The sequence below is a fragment of the Cygnus atratus genome, chromosome 3, assembly GCF_013377495.2.
Source record: "Cygnus atratus isolate AKBS03 ecotype Queensland, Australia chromosome 3, CAtr_DNAZoo_HiC_assembly, whole genome shotgun sequence".
NCBI classification, from domain to species: domain Eukaryota; kingdom Metazoa; phylum Chordata; class Aves; order Anseriformes; family Anatidae; genus Cygnus; species Cygnus atratus.
Window position 1 is genome coordinate 55,132,221 of NC_066364.1, and position 21,209 is coordinate 55,153,429.

The following is a 21,209-nucleotide window of genomic DNA, read 5'->3' on the forward strand; positions in this document are numbered from 1 at the left end:
AAAATAAACATTGATCTCAGTCTTTAGCCATTCAGAAGTCTTACTGATCTTTACAAGGACATTATCCAATGACTTTATTATGCAAGAAATTCCTCCGAATACTCCTTTCTCCTCTTTCATTTTTAAAAATTAAATACAAAGTATATTAAAACAAGGCCGAAAAAAAAATAAATTCATTAAATAAGTCATTTCCAAACAGTAAAATAAGTCCTGAAAAGGTTGTCTAATTCAGTTACACTGCATGCCATTTTTATATTTTTTAATAAAATGATATATTTATATAAAGATAAATATGTCTGCACTCATCTAAAATCAACAGAGCATCAATTATGCTACTAGCAGAATTTCCTTTACTTTTATAAATAGTAAATTTTTTAGAATTTGAGAGTTGCAGCTTCACAGCATTAAATTACAAATGCGCTGAGCTTTGATGTGTTCAGCTGTTATTTAGCAGACTGAGTACAATCTAAGAGTACCTGTAGTACAAGCAAGGAAATACCATTATCTAACATGACAAAATTACAAAAATGTGAATTGAGACAACATGCATCTGAAAAGCAGGTTTATGTTCCATAGGAAACAAGACATGACACATACTTGCAGTTGTTTTCAGTTTGACTGGGAAGTAAAAAGAGGAAAGAAAAATAGTAAGAACAGTGTAATATAGCTGAGTGCTTCTATGGTGAAGAATGGCTTTATTTGTTTATTTGGCTTTATTTGTTTATTTACCGTATATCAAAACATTTTTAGTAATCTTAATGTAATTAATAACGATCTAATGACATAATAACAGTAGGGATGTTTTTCTCAACACATAATAATGGCTGTACTAGAGTTAAGGATGAATAATACTAACAATAAGAATTTTAATTCTTTACTTATTTTCTTTCACTGAGAAGAGTGGAGATTTGTTAAACCCATGGTAACTGATTCACAGTGAAACTGAACTGTGCTTCTTTCTATAACTGCAGCAATTTTGCTCTATCTTGTACAAGAGACACTGCGTAGGAATTATGATATGCAGAGACATTTATCATAAACTATAGCTATTGCCGGGTCATGATCTGAACAGAGTATCATATAACACCTTGCTATGGAGGAGAATTAAACTGCTGCTGATCCTGAGAAATTGACTCATGCAGGAAGGTTGTGAAGTCCATATAAATACAGATACCAACAAAAAAATTGGAAAATGATACCATTTAAAATAAACACCTTAGGATAATAGTTCCGATTCTTTGCTGGCATAATTTATTTAATGTCAGTGGAATTACAGGAACAGAAACGTAACCTTTGATATACATATATATATTCAGAAGATGACAAAGGGCATTGTAAATATGCACTGTGCTACCTTAGCTATGGTATGACACGTCAAGGCAGTTTGATTCTGCAAAATACCTCACAAGACCATGATTTTGTTCATTCTGACATTTGTCATATGCAATAGAATTTTACTGTTTGTTTAAATAACACTTTCAAAAGTAATGAATGCATAAAATGCAGGAGTGCCTACCTGGTTTTGTAGTTGGAACATCTTTTTCATGCCTGATTGCTTCATGCTCTAGACAAAGGAAACATCATAACAAAATTACCGTGTTTCTAAGCTTTGTTTTGCATGTCTCTCTTTCCCTCTCTCCTTCTTTTTTTTTTTCTCTTTTTTTTTCTCTTTTTTTTTTCTCTTTTTTTTTTTTTTTTAACTAAGAAGGATTGCATGTATATTTTTCAGGAATAAACATTAATTTTCTATTGCTTCATGCTGTTATTTCAGGAAAAAAAAAAAGACAAATATTTAGTTACTAACAGATTATCCTCTAAGGGATCTGCATCAAAACAGTGAAGCTCAGTAGTATTGCACAAAGCTTTACATATATGGCTGCAATTAATGCTAGTAAGAGTTATATGCATATATTAAAGAAGTCAGTTAATAGAGATTCCCCTCAATTTCTGAAATGTAATTTATAACCACTCTCTATTTATGTTATTTGAAAGGAGAGTACAGAGCAAACTCAGCAACCATTCATTTGACCTTTATGTTGAGTCAGACATACTTGAGCTGAATTCCCAAAGTCTTGAAGACATCCTATTCTGTATGGATAAATTTTATCTCACTGTGGAAAATAAGAGAACTAGCACAGCTTTGCAGGCCATGCACTACTCCCTTCCCCCTGACCCCCTCCCATGCTTTTCAATTTCTTAATTATTACAGGAAATTATGAGACTTTATTTTAGGTTATTGGGGTTATTGGAAATAGAAAGGATGAAAATCCTTGTTAAAAAAAAAAAAAAAGAGGTCTATCTAGCACTAGCACTATATAATTTATACCAAAGACACACTTACTTAAAAGGAATTGAAAATAATAATACATTAAACAAACAAACAAACAAAAAAAACCACATCATCAGAACAGCAAGTAGCAGCTATGCCAAATGCATGCAAATAGGGACCACAATACATTTTAGAGCTGAACAATCAATGGACAGCTATGCCAGCCTTGTTTACAGGCGATGTCCCCAACAGCTAAAAGTCTGTGTATCAGTTATTTTTTGAGCAATGAGAAGGATGCAAAGGGAGTTAAAACATGGAGAATGTTTAACATGTAAGCAGCCCCTGAAAAAAGGGCAATATGCCTCAACCCTTCTGCCATTTGATGAATAATTGAACATCTAGCAACAGCGATTTCAGGTGAAGATATATTCCAAGTAATGCTGAGATGAAGACATGACGGTGAATTTCAAATAAGAAACAGTTTTATGAGGTGTGAATTAAAACTTACATCTTCAGAGAGTCATGTTTTTTCCCACATCTGTTTTTTTCTTGGGGGTGGAACTATATGGGGACTTAACTGAGTTGTTTTTTTATTATTATTATTGTTATTTTTCAGTTTATCTTTGTATGCTGAAGGTAGGAAAGATACATAAAATTAACATGCAGACTGCATGGTATTTTAATGTATGGACTCTTCAGTTCTTCTTGACTGAGAAAAATGCTAGATGCAGCTACATTAAAAATATTAATATGATTAGGAAAACATGGATATGTATATATATTTTTTAATTCAGCTTGAGTATTCATTCAACACAACTAATTCTTAACAGTGATATTCTGAAAGCTTGTTACTCCTGTATTAAATCTTTGTTGAGTCTTGTGATAGGGGAACTGTAGAATAAGTTGACTCCTGTACTGAAGCAATTGGTTATGTTAAATAGGCTATTAAATAGCAATAAGACAGTATGTTAAATGAAAATAATGTAAGGCATGGGGATACATACACCATAGTTTTAAGCAAATATATTAAGTTCATAATTAAGTTCATATTAAGTCCATATATTAAGTTCAAAAAAAGCCACACAGTTATATTACAGGAATTTTTCTGATCAAGGTAGGTACCACATACTTGCTGGTTTTGCCTGGGCTACAGAAGACAAAAGAAGGTAAATTATAATATTTAGATACAACGAGGATTTTTTTTTCATATTAAAATATTTTATTTTCGTTCAGTTCTTATTTGTTCTTAGCTTTTGTCACTCATATAAACATGTACAACATTCAGGAACCCAAAACCAGATATTTTTTAACATGTTTAGACCTTTGCATGTCCTCCTAATTATCTGCTCCTGCTGAAATAAAGTAGTATCCTGAAGTAGCATCCAGAACCATTTCCCTCAAAAACTAAAAGTAAAACCTAGCTGACCCTAAAAATAATTGTGAACGTAGGTGTGAAAATCTAATAGATTCAAAGATGCCATTTCATCATTCTCCCAACTTGTTTGCCTACCACTAATTTCTAACTTGTTAAAAAATCAAAAATTAATTTGACAGCAATTTCTCTGACTCTATTAACAGAAACATAACTTTTTGAACAAGTTACAGCAGTTTATGATTAGAAAAAAAAAATCAAAACTATTTTTACTGGTTAAACAGTGCTGTAAAACATTACTTTATAGTAAAATGATAGATTATCATGTGAGTATCATGTGCTTATAGAAAGCAGTATAACCAAGAAATTATATAAATATTCACAATTAGAGACAGAATCATACTATTCTGTACTGCATCTATTCTGATACTGAAGAGAAGGAAAACAGGAAAATCACATACCAAATACGAATGGAAACGAGATAGCAAATGGCACTATTCAGTTTAATACAAAACAGCATTTTATTTTATTTTATTGAAAATATTCATAATCACCACCACCACCATCATCATCATATCAAATAAAAATCTGTTGATTTGGCATAATTGTCTAAGATTTGGCAATCTTTCATTCTATGTTTGGATAAAGGCTACTCCAAGTAGAAATCAAGAGGCTGATATCTAGAAAAAGCCTTCAAAAAAGCTTTGTGTAACCTGTTGGTGATGATGAGACTGTTCTAATTCCTTGATGACTCTTCAGGGCTTCTATAACAGTCAACATTATTTGAACCATTATTATCACAAAATGTATAAGGTCCCAAAGACCTTGGGTTAGTTCCAAAAACACTTTCCCCGTGAGAAAGCCAGTTTAAGATCCATCCAAGTCCCTAATCAAACTGGTGCTTCATCCTCCTCCACCACTCCCTACTTGTGCATTGTTCTCTGTGTTGTAAATTCAGTCGCTGGAAAGTTCTGAGCTTAAACAAAACAAAACAAAACAACCAACCAAACAAAAACCAGCAATGCGTTATACTGGGGATCATTTCAGAGATCTGAGTTACAGCTCCACTCCATTTCATTGCCCCAGCTCTGGCACAGAGGCTGGAACAAGCAGCCCAGGGCTGAAACACCTTGACCTGGCTTTGTCATTGGAAAGACTGTTCTTAAAACTGCATTTGCAGTTGCCAGTCTGCTGGATTTTCTCTGAGAACATGTTTTCAGTCACATATTTCAGAATACCATAACAACTGATTGTAATGCAAATACACTACATTAGAAAAATTCTGAACAGTGTTTAACACCCCCTCCCCCCACCATAAATCACGAAAGAATGACTTGTTCCTACCTGACTTCTCAGTGGGAGCTGTCTTTGGTTGTTTAATTTTCTCCTCTGTATTGTGAAAGCCGCATTAAAATTAGAAATTCATGCTGTGTTAGAATAGGTAGATATAACTGGAAAAATATTTCTAAACATGATATTGTACATATGATTCACAGTGACAAAATAAATGCACGCCATTAGCATCACTACTCCATTGGAGCACTGTAAAACAGCATGCATACATTATGAGTTCTGGCTGCATGGTGAGATCATACACCATGGAAAAATAGATTACTGTGCCTAATGTCTCAACTACCCGAAAACAGCCACATACCTGGTCGTGTCTTTCAGATAGGCACTCAGGTGGAAACTGTATTTCTAATAATACAAGTATTATAACTTTGTGGACCTCACCCTGCTAATGTGTCTAAATTCAACAATTTAGTATTATATGACCATGAAAGCTCAGATATTGCCTAGCCACAAATATCTATGAATTTATACATTTATACAGTCTGAACACAAGAAAGGTATGGAGACCCCCCAGGCACATGCTGACTTGCACAGGCACATCCACACAGGGCAGCATCAGTTTAAATGCCAGACCATGACACATGCTACTGGACTGTCTTACCTAGATAGACCCAGCTGGATATCTGTCACAAAACCTTAGAGAAGCCTTGAGCTTCTGCTAATGTCATGAGAAAGGCTGTCCAAGTCCACATGCTGGTGACCTGCCCCTGGCTGTGCTCAGCACAGTTCATGTGGTCCAGAGGACATGGACCATGTCAGCCTCAGCTACCAGACCTGAGCTGCCTCTCCTCCAGGGATCTCCAGCCGGGGGGATGAAACTTCAGGCAGAGGCACAGGCAGGGCTGCACTACCTGATGAGGCAGGGCCTTGTCTAAAGCCCAATAGCCCAGTCAGATGGGAATTGCAACATTTTTTTTTTTTTCAGATCTCTACTCTGCCAGTTCGGTTGACTTGAATTTTCCCCTTTTCCCAATCTTTTCATAGCTCTGCTCCCATTTTCTCTTTTCCCATACCTGAATTCAAACTTATCTCCTAACCCCTACCTTTCCACATTCACATATATCACTGCTTTTCATTTTAAATACTGTTCAGACATATTCAGAATGTGTTTCTTTTTCCTCTCACTGATGGAAGCAGTTTACAGCCACATGCCTCTGACACATTCCTTTTCCTCAAGACCTCAGCCAGGCATCAGATGACATAAACTGAGTGAAGGTCAGGTTAGGTAGGGATATCTTGTCCCCTGAAGCCATTCAACTAATCTGAGTGCTAGCTGACTAGAAATACTCCTGGGTAATCTGCCTGTGCATGCACAGAACTACTTGGCTGCTGAAAAGGAGCTATGTTTCCAGCCTGTCAGCCAGATGTTCTTAAATGAGATAACAGAGGGGAGGCACAGGGGAGGGGATGGTGGTTGGAAATATGTTGAGTGGTCTCAACATACATAACATTTCCTTTGAATTTAGCATGTAACTTCCAGAGATTTTTTTTTTTCTTTTTTTCCCCTGAGGGCAGAGAGTAGGTTCATCTCTTTGTCTGTGCCCATTTCTTTTTAACTTAGCTCTCAGATTCCCAGAGGTATACACTTGCCAAACAGAACTAAAAAGACATTTATCATGAGGCAATAGACAGAGAAACAGTCTTGTTGCTGTACGGTCTCTGTTTTTCATCCATAACATTGCAGCATGAAGCAAAGTAACAGTGCACATGTGAACCAGAAAACATACAGCAATAGTTTTTATTTATTTATATATTTATTTATTTGCTTTGTTTCTGGTGGGAAATCAGTACTGATGGGGGAAAAATGCAAGGAGGAATAAAGCTCCATTTATATTGATCTTTTCTATTCTTTGGAAACGAAACATAGCTCTGCATTGCTATGCTTTACAGTTGTCATCTGGTAGGTGGTGATTTAATTTCTCTTCACTCATATTAAGTTAAGGGCTTTTTTTCTCCTTACTCAGCTATCGTTATTGTCAACTTCTTATGAAAACAGTGAATTAAAAAATCTCATCTCCGTTTCATGGCTGTCTGTGAAAGTAGAAATGTTGTTATAGCACAACCAGCAGCTTGAAAATGCAACTTGTTGAGATAAAGTATTCTCTTTCTGCTCTTAGATGAGCTTATTAGATGATTGCATATTAGCAATGTATTTCACTAATTTAGATTGGGATATTAAGATTTCCATATACCAATAAACAACAACAACAAAAAACTCCCAAGGACTGCTGACTTAAAAACATAGGCCCTGTAATATCTGCTGGATTAATGACAAGTAAAACTCAACAAGTTCGTGTCTTCTCTTTCTTTGGGTATTATTCCTGCTCTTTTCAACACCAAATAGGATATTCTTGCTTTTTCTAATTCTGGTGAGAATTTACATCAATGCTTATGCTGTACCTCTAGGAGTCAACCAAACAAGTCGTTGAGTGGATGGTAAGTCTGATCCATTTAAAAGTAAGGGAGGGAGTTTCTTTTCAAAACAAATTCATTTCTGAAAACAGAGTATCTTGAACAGACCTGAGGACTTGCATTCATCTGGAAATAAACACAATAATTCTCCAGTATTCTCTTACCTACCTATTCTGCAACTTAACTGTACAGTAACCATTGATCTACTGATTCCACTGGAGAACACCCTGAAGGCTGCAGCTTGTCTTCTCCCGGCAAATCTACAGGAGGTGACTGTATAGCTTTTTGTCTGAGTTTCTAGCAATTAGTTGTAACCAGAAGAAAGACTGAAGGATCACATCAGCAAAACTTAAGAACACTCTACATGGGAACACACTTCAAGAAATCAGGAGGTTTCACAAAATCATTTCAGTTCACTGAAATTTCTGTATGGAGAAAAGCAGTGAAAACAACAACAACAACAACAAAACACATCTGATGTGAATGATACATAGCATTTTGACAAGAAAAGAAGAAATACTTCATGTTTTAATTTTATAATATGGTTTTATATCTCTTACTTTTTATATTTAATATATTATGAGGAATACAACAAATAAACAAACAAATAAATTGATGACCTCGTAAAGCTATAGAAAATCCACTATCTTTTTTTTTGTGAATATTTCTGAAAAATTCAGATTTTGTTCTGATTTTAAATATGACCAAAGTTCACGGTCCTGAAATATTTCATTGGAGAGAATTTCTTTCTTCTGCAGAGCTCTAGTTTTGCAGCACTACTGGCATTAATATTCATTTTTGTTTTGATGTATCTAATTTAAATAGAAAAAGTATAAAGCTGTAAACATTTCTCTGTGTATTTCAGGCAGTTTCAGAAGAATTACAGCAGGAAAGAATCCTCTTGCTTTACTTGCTCCCCTCCACCTCCAAATCCCTTTTTAATTTCCCTACAGGATCAATATATTTTCTGAGATTCTCTAGTTTCTCAGTCACATGATACTCCTAAATCTGATGGCAGGATGCATAGAAATAAAAGTTTGAAGCTGCTTTGATTCAAGGTGAAAAAGAAGGCCACTGCTTTGTACGGAATGAGGCTTTTGTAATTCAGTCTGCTAATTCAAGAGCACTCATTGGCACACAGCAGGCAGAAGCATTGTTACCACCTGTGCCTGCAGATTAATACTTCCAGTCATCAAACTCAAAACAGCCACTGCTCCCCAAAGCAACCGTTAATCACCTGAGAAGAGATCTTTTACAGCAAAGGAAATTTAGCACATTTTTTTTATTATTTTTGTATTTTTATTTTTTTCTTCAAGCATTTAAATTCCAAGGGCTTTAATCTGGAATATACTGTACTAGAGCAAACTCCTAATCAGCCTGAGGCACAGACTTTGGGACAAGATGCTCTGATGTTGGCAAGTGCCTTGCAATGGAAATTTATTTTCATGCTAGTATCTGGATCAAAACAGGTTAATTGTGCAGCTAGACGTGGTTTCATTGTGCTGGGAGGGTGAGTAGTCATGCCATCTGCCTAGGTGACCCACAGATAGGCTGTTGCTGACCCCTGTCATCATGCACAGAGCTGGACAGGGTGGCTTCCTCAGTTGGGCATTCCTGCCTCAGCCAGACCCCCTTGCACCTACCTGCTGGTTGAAGCACTATGGTAGATCTGAATATGTATAAACCTGAGGAATGTTGCTTTTTTTTTTTTTTTTTTTTTTTTTTCAGCGTTGACTCCCAAACAGCAATACAACTTCACAAAATCAGCTGTTCAAGGCTTTCCGGAAACCTCAAATTGTCTATGAAATATTTAACTTGCAAGTAGTTTGTTTTTATGTTATAAAAACAAATGAGAAAAACAGTAAATGTGTAGAAGAAATTGATATTTAAAAAAAAATCAGGAAAAAGGAATGATGCAAAACGATTCTGTCTGCTTAACATTGAACATTGCTGTCAGTGCTGACAGCATTCAGTAAGACCGCTCAGGAGCCGTGTAAGCAGAGCATCAGTAGATGAGGATTTCTATGAGGATATCCTCTTAGCCTTGTTTCTTTAAACCAGACCAAACTTCAGATCCCCTTCTTCCTCCTCAAGAAGTATGAAGAGTCACAAAGCCCTGGTTCGAAGGGGGACCCCGTCCATATCACTGCAGCCAATTATAGTTGGTTAGTTACTGTTACCTGAATGCATACTCAACCCAAGATTTTTTTAATTGTCCAGCTCCTTTTCTTCTGAGACCCATAATCTAGAGGCTGCCTTTGATCTGGCTGTCATATACCCATGGGGGATAGTAGTTCCAACTTTGTGATGAGACTCACTTCATGTTACATCTAGTTTACAGAAAAAGTTGAGATGGGATAATTCCAAATAATCTTCCTTGATGTACTAAAAGGCAGCACTGACCCCCCTTTCAAAGCACTGAAAAATGGGAGAATTGTTTCTGACAATGTTTTATGTCATAATGCACCAATGAGAGAGAGTCACAGAAGCTACGAAAAACTGTCAAAGTCTAATCCTTTTAGATAAATTTCACCCTTATTTTTGTTCCTTTCCCAAACCAGTTTTGAAAAAGCCAATGACACAAAGTACAAAGCTCAAGGAAGTCTCCCAGTTTTGCAGACCACACAAATCCTTTTTGAATGGAGCCAGGAGTAACTGGAAATTATATTACCAAACATACCTGGCTTCATCTGAGAGAGAGGTTTTTCATGTTTAATATGTGCAGGTTCTGCAAATGAGAAGAACCACCATGTTAGAGGGCTTCTTAATTCTTAGATTTTAAAAATAATAATAATAAAAAATCGTTATGCTTTTAAAAGATGACTTTGCATTATGTATTAACATTAGACTTGATTTTTGATAAATACATTTCTTGGGAAAAGGTTTTAATTTTCTAAGAAAATCTTTCTCAAAATGAAAATAATGCCAAATAAAAAGTGATTTTTGACTTTTTGTGTTGCCTAAGAAATTGCAAAATTCCTTTTTAAAAAATAAATATATAAATTTAAAAAAATTGAAATGCTGCTACTACTAGTTTTGATTGATACCACCTCTCTTCTATATAAAACATTTCTCCTTAATGCTTAATACAGGAATTATGGAAGCTTTATTATTATTATTATTATTGTTATTATATAGGAGTGTGGTAGTCTCATATAGAATGGAAAACAAAAGTTTAGTACATTGCGTAAATAAAAAATAGCTTTTCATATTCCTCTGTTAGCCTGGAACCAATTTTTCTGGTTTCCATTGATATATTGTAAAGCAATAAAAATTATAAATATTATACTGTATTACAATATAAACTGTATGTAATTTTGTGCTATCTAAAAATAGTGATATCCAAAAAACAAAACAAAACAAAACAAAAAAAATCATTATGGGATAGACAAGCTCTGGAATTTCAGAGGAAATATTAAAAACACATTTCATCATGTTTCATTCTGATTTACAGCAGCTACATGTAAATTGTGTAGCAGGTCAGAGTGGCAGCAGACCAAGAGGTAAATTCCTCCATTGTATGGATCAGAGCCCAGGCCAAGGAATAGCACAGGCTGTTCCTGCTCCGTGTCCCCCACAATTTTTTTCCAGCGAGATGCTCTCATGGAGGCAGAAGGCACAGGTGGGTCTTACCCAAACCTGAACTGGAAAGGGGTTTCTGCACACTTTGGGACCTGTGAAACACACGTAGTCCTGCATTACAGTCACTGAAAGCCAGTTTCACAGATCAAAATCTCATCTTCAGCTGCTAAAACTATGAAAATGTAAAAAAGTACCTTCCTCCTAAATGTTGAAGTAACAGTATTCTTAAATAACTTTTACTTACTGTGTTCATGACTTTTCTCTAAAGTACCTAGAAACAAACAAAAAAAGAGTACTTTAATAATTGCATGGATAAAATGCAAGATTTAATGCATTTATTCATTACATTTGTAGAGAGATTAAAAAAAAAAACTTCAGTGAACTCTGTATTAAAATCTTCAACAGTTAACATATTCTTGTTTATACTACCTACCCCAGCCACTTAACAGGACACTTCAGGACCACAAACACCTCAAATTCCTCATTGAGCTAGCATTTGATACAACTACTTCCGACAGACCTCCACGTCTCCTCGGTGACCTGAGTTGCCCTCCCTAATGGTGACCTAGTATATACTTGACCTTGGGCAATGATACTGCTAAGTGAGGTGCCCGTTATGAGATGGTGCAAGTTCAGATGAATGAAGAAGTAACACCTAAGTTAAACTAAACCAGACCTCATAAGAGGCCCTGACAAGTGCGCTTGCCCCAGCAAGGTCAGTGAGCTTCAGATAGATAAATTACATTCTAAGGAGCAGAAAGAAATATCTGAAAACATTATTAGGGAACATCTGAACAAAAAGACTCAGCACCTCAGAACTACAGTTTTAAACTTTGTGTAATTTCATATATATTTTTGTTTTCCATGGACTATAAGAGAACATTTGTCAGTTAAAGAGAGAGCTCAGGGAGCCATGCCCAGTGCTATTACCGGTGCTCCAGAAGGAAACCCAATGCTCAGGCCCAGTTCACCAGCTGGATTTTTCTTTTTAACTTTTGCAAGGAAGGTATTTTTCAGGACATGAAGACTCTGACACCCATATATAACAGCCTGCCATGTGTGTAAGTGCAGTCCCCCCGGAGATGCAGCAGTGCAGGGGATGAGCTACCTTTGCAGGCCCAGACACGAGAGCCACATGTCTGCACTGAGCTGCTGGGCAGCGATGCACTGAGCTCCTCAGCTCCCACGCAGGACAGAAAGTAAAGAGCTGCTGTGCAGATGGGTTTATGTTTTGTTTGCTTCTCCCGCAGGGGAAAGCTGCTCTTATTTTATATGTAGTCTCTGTTTAATCCCAGTTGTCACTGTAACGTAAGGAGACAATAGCTGGGGATGGCATGCAGAACAAAGTAAAAACAATGGAACAGTTTTTGGGGTAGTAGAGAATAAAGATAAAAATTAGCCGGATATGCTTGTTCATAAGCTTAGATAAATTCTGTTGTAGTGGAGTATCCGTGAAATATGTCTGAAATTTGGAGAGGTGATTCTCTGTATCACGTCAAAAGACTTTGTGAGATATGCTCACCTAGCTACAGGTTCCAATTTACTAAAGGAAATTCATAGCAAATATATATATATAAATAAAATAAATCTGAACTTCAGGAACTGGTATAATGACTTATATCACTGTGTCATGTTACACTTTCAAAAACTACCTACAATGACAGAGGTAAGCCAGAGGTAGGCCCAGCCTTCTTTTCCTGGTATAGCATAGCAAATACAGGTAAAAACAAATCAGAGAATTTTTTACTACATGTTTTGATGAAAAATTATGATCTAAAATTAAAAGTTTTTGCAGGATAAGCCAGCTATGCTAAAACATAGCATATGTATAAACATTTGTTTTGCTAAATATGCTATGATTTCAGTCAGTTCAACATGAATCCTATCCTTCTGCTGTGTCATATTATCTCATCAAAGATGTCATTTAAACAACTTATGAAGGAAACAAAAACCCCAAAATGGAATCCCAAGAACCTTAGCTCCTTTTCTTTGCAGGATCACAATTATCTGTAACACAGGTACTCTGATTGTTAACTGACTTAATGAAAATGGGAAGAAGATAAATGCTAAATGTCAATGACCTAGTCAGATTTCTAGAATGTTTATTTACATTTTATGTGGTATTTAACTTAAAGAATGAGAAATGAAAGGCTGTGTTCTGCTGCTCTCACTCATCTCATGTATTATCTTGCACTGAAAGTGAAGCAGTTCTATTCAAATATTGTGCTTAAATGTTTCTTTATACAGTGCCTAGATAAGCTGTGAAATGCCATGCTACAAAATGTGCGGATGTTGAAAATTTCCATAATTTCAGAAAGTGAATATGCAAATAAAAGAAACAACTACCAAGCACTGTTAAACATGAAGAAGCCATTTCTGGCTTAGGAAGTGTCTGAGCTGAGATCATGGGAGGTCAGAGGCTCTGCTATGTGACTGTTTTTGTCCTGTACTCTTCCCTAGGTGTTCAGTGTTTTGGGTTTTGGATTAGATGAACTCTTGTTATCACTTCAAACAATTGTTTTGATGTCACTACCTGTTGCCTTGATAACTCCTTGGTTTTCATAATGTTAGAAAAATCGGTCCTAAGTACTGTATCTTCATTTGTTTAACACTTAAGCCATATTAGGGGAGGAAAATGTTCAGATATGGATCTAATGAAAACAGATGAAGTTTTGATGAAATACTTGAAGCTGTATGAGATCTGAACTTGATCAATGGAATTATCAGAAAACCTCAGAAAAACATTTTTGAAATTCCTTTTGTGTCATTGTAAATTAATCTTGGTGACTTGGGCTTGCTGGTTATCTTGCTGTTTTTCACATTTGCTTCAAGTTTTCTTTGACTCTTGCCTGCTATTCTGAATGCCAGAAGGGTATTAATTATGTATGGCATGTTTTTGTAAATTAGCTTCAGATATGGGTTCAGAATAGAAATCCTCTGTTTTATTGAACCACAAATCATTAAGGCTAAAGGCAGAACATGCTTTTTGGTTATAACTTGTCTATTTTCCATCTGGATAACAGTCATTTGATGTTCAGACAACAAATATATGTGTGCATGGTCTGTAAGGAAAGAATATGTTGTGCAGGAAGTGAAAGCAACATCAGAACTATTTCTTTTAGTGAAAAATAACAAAATAATAATACATTATGTAGCTGATGAAATTATATTTTATCATGTAGTTATACTATAAATAAGAAATTTATTCTCCATTAGACTAAATTAGAGCTTGGTTCCCCAAAGATGGAAGAGAGCACAAGGACACTTTAATGGGATACGGACTGGGCGTTAGATGAATACAGACGTGATATTAATCTATAAAAACATTACAGGCCAAATGAGCAATCAAGATCAACACGAGTCTTTCAATGGAATTCTCAAGATTTGTGCCTATATCTTCACAGTTATACATTGTGACAAAGGATGAGATTTTGGTTCTTTTACACAGGCTAGATAAAACTATTCTTCCTTAAAATCAACTATAGACAACTTAACAAATGGGCTCTTAGACAATCTAACAAGTATTCTTCTTTCAAAGTTCATTGGGAATGCTGTGGTCTTCAAGAACTTAAGATGCTACCTCATTCTGCCAATCATGAATGCACTTTTAATTTGAGGTTGAAGGAAATAGTTTTATTCTAGTCAAGTGCAAGGATTTTCAGACTGTGGAACAACTGTATTATCAAAATGACAAGCAGAATAAAATATATTCTTTACATTTGGCAAGTTCAGAAGGTCTCAGATGATAAAAATTTTGGAAAACAATAAAAATATCATGCAAAGGGATTCATCAGGGCATATCACCATTCAAGAGCAGTGGGGGCCTTTGTAAAGTACTTGCCTCCCTACTCTTTGTCACTTATGGGAGCAATCTAATGTTCACATAAGATTTCTAGATCAGCAGGCCTGATCCGCCATATCTCCACGTCTCCTTCTCAAGTCCTGCTGGCTGGTTAAGCAGCTGGCATACTGTGTGGAAAAAATAGCCCAATGAATATATGTTTAAAAAAATGACTTTTCACAGAACAGGTTAGTTGCAGTAAGGTTCCTGTAAAGAACCTTGTGCTAGATTAGGACATTGCCTTGACAGTGTATGGCCAATAGTTACCTTAAGGAAGGGTCAAAGTAAAGAAAGTATGAAGTGCCTTTTTAGTGATGGTGGTGGCATAAATAGAGGGAGCTGGTGTGTGATTATTCTAAACTGAAAACTATGTAAGCCACAAGGCTTACAGAATCTCTTAATTTCGTACTGAGTCCATTTGACATTTTTGCTTTATTTTAAACCTAGCATTCTCCAGGGTATCCGTCCAAGTTTCTACACATTGTGGAACTACCATCCCACATTAACAAGAGTTACGAAATATTAAGTGATTCGTTAATTTTATCTGTAAGGATTGCAAGAAAGCAGAGAAATTGGACTTCCAGCAAGTGTCCTGTACTAGTGGGAGTGTTTGTCTTGGTCTGTGCAGCACCACAGACTTCCTTGGACCACTGTTTCAGCATGACTTATGAGGATAGTGGTGACAATAAGGTAAATGGTTAAGGTATGCCCTCCTAAAATGCCATGGTTTGCCAGTATAATTAATAATTAACTCCTACTATTAGAGCTTGCAGGATATTCATCTGGAACAGACTGTTTTTTTTTTTTATTGCTGCCTTCCACCAAAAGCTGGCAGTCTGTTCTCCCAGTCCCTTCTGCCTTATTTCTTTTACCGGAGTAGTCTGTTCCAGGATATATGCCTTCATGCAGTTGGCATGTTTGTGTCCTCACTGTTTGATTTGTCATTGACCTTGGGACTGCATAGTGAAGAATGAGCTGACTCTTGGTTTTGGGGGATTTTGCTGCTGTTGTCTAGAACAACTTGTTTTGTTTTGTTTTTAAGATTTATTTTTAACTGGCAATTCAAGACTACTTTATATAACTGGGAAAAACAAAAAGTAGTTCACAGAGAGGAAAACTTTAGCATAGGGTAAATATAATAGAAGTAGCAAAGAAATACAGACATTTGCAACATTTTTAAATGATTTTTAATGAGAGGAATTGCTTCAACTTGAATCTGAGATGCATGCCTGTAGGGAGCATCACTAATGATCCCAATCTTTCTCTGTTTCCCAGTTTGTCAGTTAAACAATAGAAATGCACTGGGAAATGTAAGTCTTGTTGAAACAGCAATCTCATTTGATAGCACTAAAAGTTAATGCCTTTAAAGTACTATAAGTCTTAAAATCCCAGGAGGTCAAATCTTCCATCGACGGAGCTGGAAAGAATAAAATTTCAGTCAAGTGTAGATGAGGTACATATGCTGTATTAATGCATTTCATCTTTAGGCACGTGTGGTGAAAGGCCTGAAGAGCTTCCTCTCAATATCATCCTCAGCTTCTGACGTTTTCATGTGCTCTTCCCTGAAATTATGGGATGGGAACATACAGATCAGGGAGAATATGCTTAACAAGCCTTTATTCTTAGTAATATCTGTCTTATGTTTGCATATAGTTAAGGCAAAACATAGCAAAGCTCAGGCCATACAAGTTATTCCAACACAAATTATTGGCATATAAATGGTAATTGAATGAAATCGGGCAGACTGAAGTATGTAGGATGTTAGAGTGATGTCATTTTTTTTTTCCCTCAATATTAACACTAGTTTGCGCAAAAATAGTGTTGTTCACCATTCTAGATAAACAACTGGAGCCAAAAAAAACCACCTCTTGATATTATTAGTACTAATTAATATTTGAATATCTGTTTCATAATGGCTGTTATTTGTGAAAGGAGCCAAGCTAATTCCCTGGGTCTAGACTCCATGCAAATATCTTGAATACGATCTTCTTTGTTAAGCTTCTTAACTGTGATTGTAAAAGTATCTATGTAAAGTATAAGAATGGCTGACCATTCTTATATATGAATTCATATATGTTATTAAATAAATGTATAATAATGTTCATTAAGACAACAATAAAATGGCCTCACTGAAATCTAGAAAAGAAGGATATTGGAGAAGAGATTAATTGATATTAGAAGTGGAAAATAATAAAAAAGCAATTAGCTTTTGAAAAGATGGACTTTTTCCAGTGTGTTATCCATATTAATATGGTGATTAAAGCAGAGGACTAATGGCTAGCTTCTACAGGCAGAATATCCTGAGCCATCTTCTTTTCTTGTGAAATGCTGCTAATCACTGTTTTTCTTTAATTACAACTTTGCAAGAGCAGAATACCTCTAAGTATTCATTTGCAGCTATCTTTGCACAGGGCAATAAAGGAATATTTTATCCTGTGGAGAAATTTGTAGCCAATTAACCATGTGTTATATGGATATCCAGGTGTTTCAGCATATTATGCTGATCGACAGATGAAAGTGTTGCTGACAATGCCAATATCCATGTTACACCTAACTTATAGTAACAACACAGGTCACCAATTACACAGAGCACTCTTTCTTCAGAAATCACAGCTGTTGCATAATCATTAAAATACTATTTTAAGTGTCTCCACTTATTGGAAGCAGGGGCTGAATAAATTACTCTTGTACTTTAACACAAGTTACAATCATAACTGTAACTGAAATGCTATGCAAGATCTATCAATGTGAATTGTTTTGCAGGTTTGCCATTAAATAAGACACAAACAAAAAAAGTGTAGTCTCAATTTTACCTTGAAGGGATTACAAAGGTGTAACCAATGGCAGGGTTTAGATTAAATTCTGCTGAAGGTAAAATTGTGGGTATTTTAAATATAAACAAATCAATGTAAGTTAGCATCATTAATTTTATGTGCCTTATCTTAATAATGAATACAATAAAAATGAAGTGTTAGGATGCTAAACATGGATTTTGCAGCTTAATGCTAAATATAAATATCTGCATTAAGCCTATGTCTAAGTACAATAACTGTAGATATTCAATCTACTATTAAGACCAATAAATGACTGCCTTCTTTTGCTCACCTTTCCACGTTTCTTCTCTTTTGATGCTAGGTTCTTAAAAAAGAAAAATTAAAGTTTTGAAGAAGGTTGTTGAAGTCACAAACAACAAACTATCATGATCTTTATTGCAGTACATTTTTTTTTTTTTTTTACTAGACCTAAACTCTACCCTTTGTTTTGGCCAAGTCAGAAATATGGGTATCTCCAAGGGGCAATTCTTTGCATCCTGACAGACATATAAGACAGACAGATGAATGACTCTCTGAAGATGCTTACTTTTCTCCAATAACTTTAAAATGAGATGACAGTTAATAGCTTCCACTTAGATGACTAACTTTAGATATCTAAATTTGTGTGAGGTAAAACCTCTTGATTGTTACCTCATCTGAGGATCTAAAAAGTGCTTTAAATTTATGAATTCAGGGAAAATGCAGCATATGGATTGGTCTTGAGCCCAGTGTACTCATCATTTTTTTGACTACTTCCTACTTTCATTGAATGGGTACTCTGAGAAGTGTGTCCTAGTCATGTTTTATTCTAACTGAAATATCTGCAACATGGAAAGTACAGGAACCCAATCCATTAAGATTTGGCCATCACTTAACAGAAGTTGTGTATTTGAGCATTAAGTCTCACATGACCATGCAAAGTGTACATTGCTTATTTATATCCTCTAACATAGCTGAGGCAAGGTAAACAGAGGTCAACCAAATTTCAGCTAATTGATGTAGATTTTCCAGACCATTTTCTATATTTCATGAATATTCCGCATTCATTAATATTCCTTGAAAATGCCTAGGTTTTGCTGTTTCAGCAGGGGAAGTCAAAGCCTACGAGTGTATAACCATGGTTGTCTAATAAATAAAAAATATCTTTAGGCAGGAGTGGATTTACAGTTAAGAGTACCTTGTCTGTAGCTTAAGGATCCTGTAAAGTGTTCTTCAATATAATAAAGACACCGCTATTTTGTTTATGATTCCAGAGGGCAATGCTAACTACTGGCTCACAGGTCCTTTGGGCTCCATCTCGTGGCTAATTCAATGACTGTTAACTTTTGAGGGAGATTCCTACCTCGAAGGAGTCAAAATAGCACTGAGAAGTTAAACAACATAGTTGTTTGTGTTTATATTATCTTCCCACATATAATAATTTCTATTTTTTTTCCTCTGTTTAGGAATATACTGTTAGGGGTCTGTGTAATACATTTTGCAGTTATAGAATTAGGTAATTTCTTACCATTGAGGCACTGTAGAAAACTACATACTGTAGATGTGGTTCGTATTGCACTAGTGGCATTTGCATCTGGACAGAAATCCCAAGCTGCCATGGAGATTTGTTTTATTAATAAGGAGGCTACCTTTTTTTTTTTTTTTTTCTTTTCTGGTCATAACCAAAGCTAAGCAATTCTGAAAGACAGTACTGCTCAGTTCTTTTTCAGTTTGACAAACATTTTGATTTTTCTATATATTGCAAAGAGATACTTATGTGCCTTGGTTAGTCTATAGCACACTGTATAGAGGGCAGCAGTTTCCAAGTGATGGATAGGGTCCCATTACTAGGAGTAATTGAAAGAAGTTGTCCTTTACTGGATTGGCAAAAATCTGTAGTTTGGAGCTAAAATGTATATGCTTTACCCATTTTCTAGATTTGTTTGGTATTAGCTGCATTTAGACTATATGTATTTTTTTACATCATGATGTGTTTATTGGGAAAAAGTCAAAATGTGATCATGCATACTTGTCAATTTTCTATTGATGAATATTGTCAACGGAATGTAGGTTTGGCTTTCTAAAAGCTGTTAAATGAATTTAAGAGCAAGCTACCAGAGCAATAATGCTGAAAATCAGAAGTGGAGTCATGGTATCGTCTCCTGGCAAATAGCTTCAACATCTCACTAACTTACAAGTGCTCATAACATCTAACTAGATAGTCTGTAGGAAATGAGACTCCCAGCAGACAACTAGCCTAACTGCCTCAGAAGCAAGACGGAACTCTTTCATTCATTAGCTGTAGGGATCCTATGGAAATGGACTTCCTGGCAGCTCATGTTCCTGATTCATGTTATACAGTGACATGGCTCTTACATTTATGCATGTGGATGTGTAATCCACTGGAATTATGTGATGGTTAAATCCTGTTTGGCTTCTCCAGACATTTTTCACTAGAATCACAGAAGTAATGAATCTTCACGCAAACTTTCCTACCTTTCCAGACTGACCCAGAGAGAGAATTTACTACACTTGTTAAGGTTGCTTGCTTGACATCCCCATCTCAGTCCATGAACTCTTCAGTCAGAAATCAATAAGGTATGGGAACTATGAACTGAAATGAGAAAGTCCATTTCAAGAAGAACTAGGAAACCTTAAAATTTACTTTAAATTGGCTCCATTTTTCACAAAGCACTTTTGGAACACTCTGTAATTAGGAAACATTTTTTGAAATATAAAAGTTCTGTTTTGGTTTACTACATTAACATTTTTTTTTTTTTCCATAAAAAGGGCACTTAAAACTGAAAACTGATGAAATGTTTTGGTTTGAAAGTTCTGTTTATCATTTTCTTGAGGTGTTCTGGGGCTTATGGGCTTTATATCACCTCACCAGTATCTGCTTCTATTCTAATTCACTTGAATCCTGGCTTGTAGTTGTCTGTCTGTCTGTGTGTGTCTGTGTGTCTGTGTGTCTCTGAGTGTGTGTGTACTAGCAGCAAAATTTGCTCTTGGGGATTTTAGGAAATGCCTTCCTCACGCAAAGGGTTGCTGCCTCTTGCCCTTTAGAAACTGACAATTCTTTACACATTCCTATGACTGTTCTTGTATCCCACACATGTTTAAATAAGGCATAACATGACGCTGGGAGCTGAAGCTGACTGTTTTCTAGGACTTCGGTCTCAAAGTCTTAGAAACCTAACCTTTCAAATAGAAGTGATTAATACATAATTTTCATGCATAAATTGTGCCTCACTGTTCCTTGTTAGAATCACTCACATTTGCAGAAATCAATGAAATATGTAAGCTTTCTCCATCTTAATTCTGTTCTTTTCTGTTGCTATCAAACCCCTTTATGTCTGATTTATGCTATATGCAGAATGTACCGTTGATAGAAAGTGTCATTCCATCTTCATCTCTTCTCTTTTTATGATGGCTTGTCACTCTGTATTGCTCATTAGTCTTGCTTTGCTAGATAAGGGGTGTGGATTTGAATAAGATGGAATAATTGGAGAAAGCTTCATAGACAGTACAGTGTCTGTGTACTGCATGATTCACATAAGAAATGAAAAAGTGGTATTTGAACTGTGC

The 21,209-nt window shown here is 35.7% G+C and overlaps 1 protein-coding gene across 7 annotated transcripts in view; it reads right to left on the minus strand.

Moving 5' to 3' along the window:
- The window catches only part of TRDN (triadin), a 212,909-nt gene that overhangs the window by 33,292 nt on the left and 158,408 nt on the right, over positions 1–21,209 (minus strand). For 3 of the 7 annotated variants that reach the window (XM_050710077.1, XM_050710076.1, XM_050710075.1), the window contains 5 exons: positions 11,233–11,259; positions 10,087–10,134; positions 4,986–5,030; positions 1,517–1,564; positions 598–618 (listed from right to left, as the gene is read on the minus strand). In XM_050710077.1, coding sequence (XP_050566034.1) covers positions 598–618; positions 1,517–1,564; positions 4,986–5,030; positions 10,087–10,134; positions 11,233–11,259 — 189 coding nt within the window. Of the gene's footprint in view, positions 1–597; positions 619–1,516; positions 1,565–4,985; positions 5,031–9,397; positions 9,553–10,086; positions 10,135–11,232; positions 11,260–15,000; positions 16,247–17,934; positions 17,968–21,209 lie in introns of those variants that run through there. The other 4 variants (XM_050710074.1, XM_050710078.1, XM_050710079.1 and 1 more) reach the window with 4 other exon arrangements.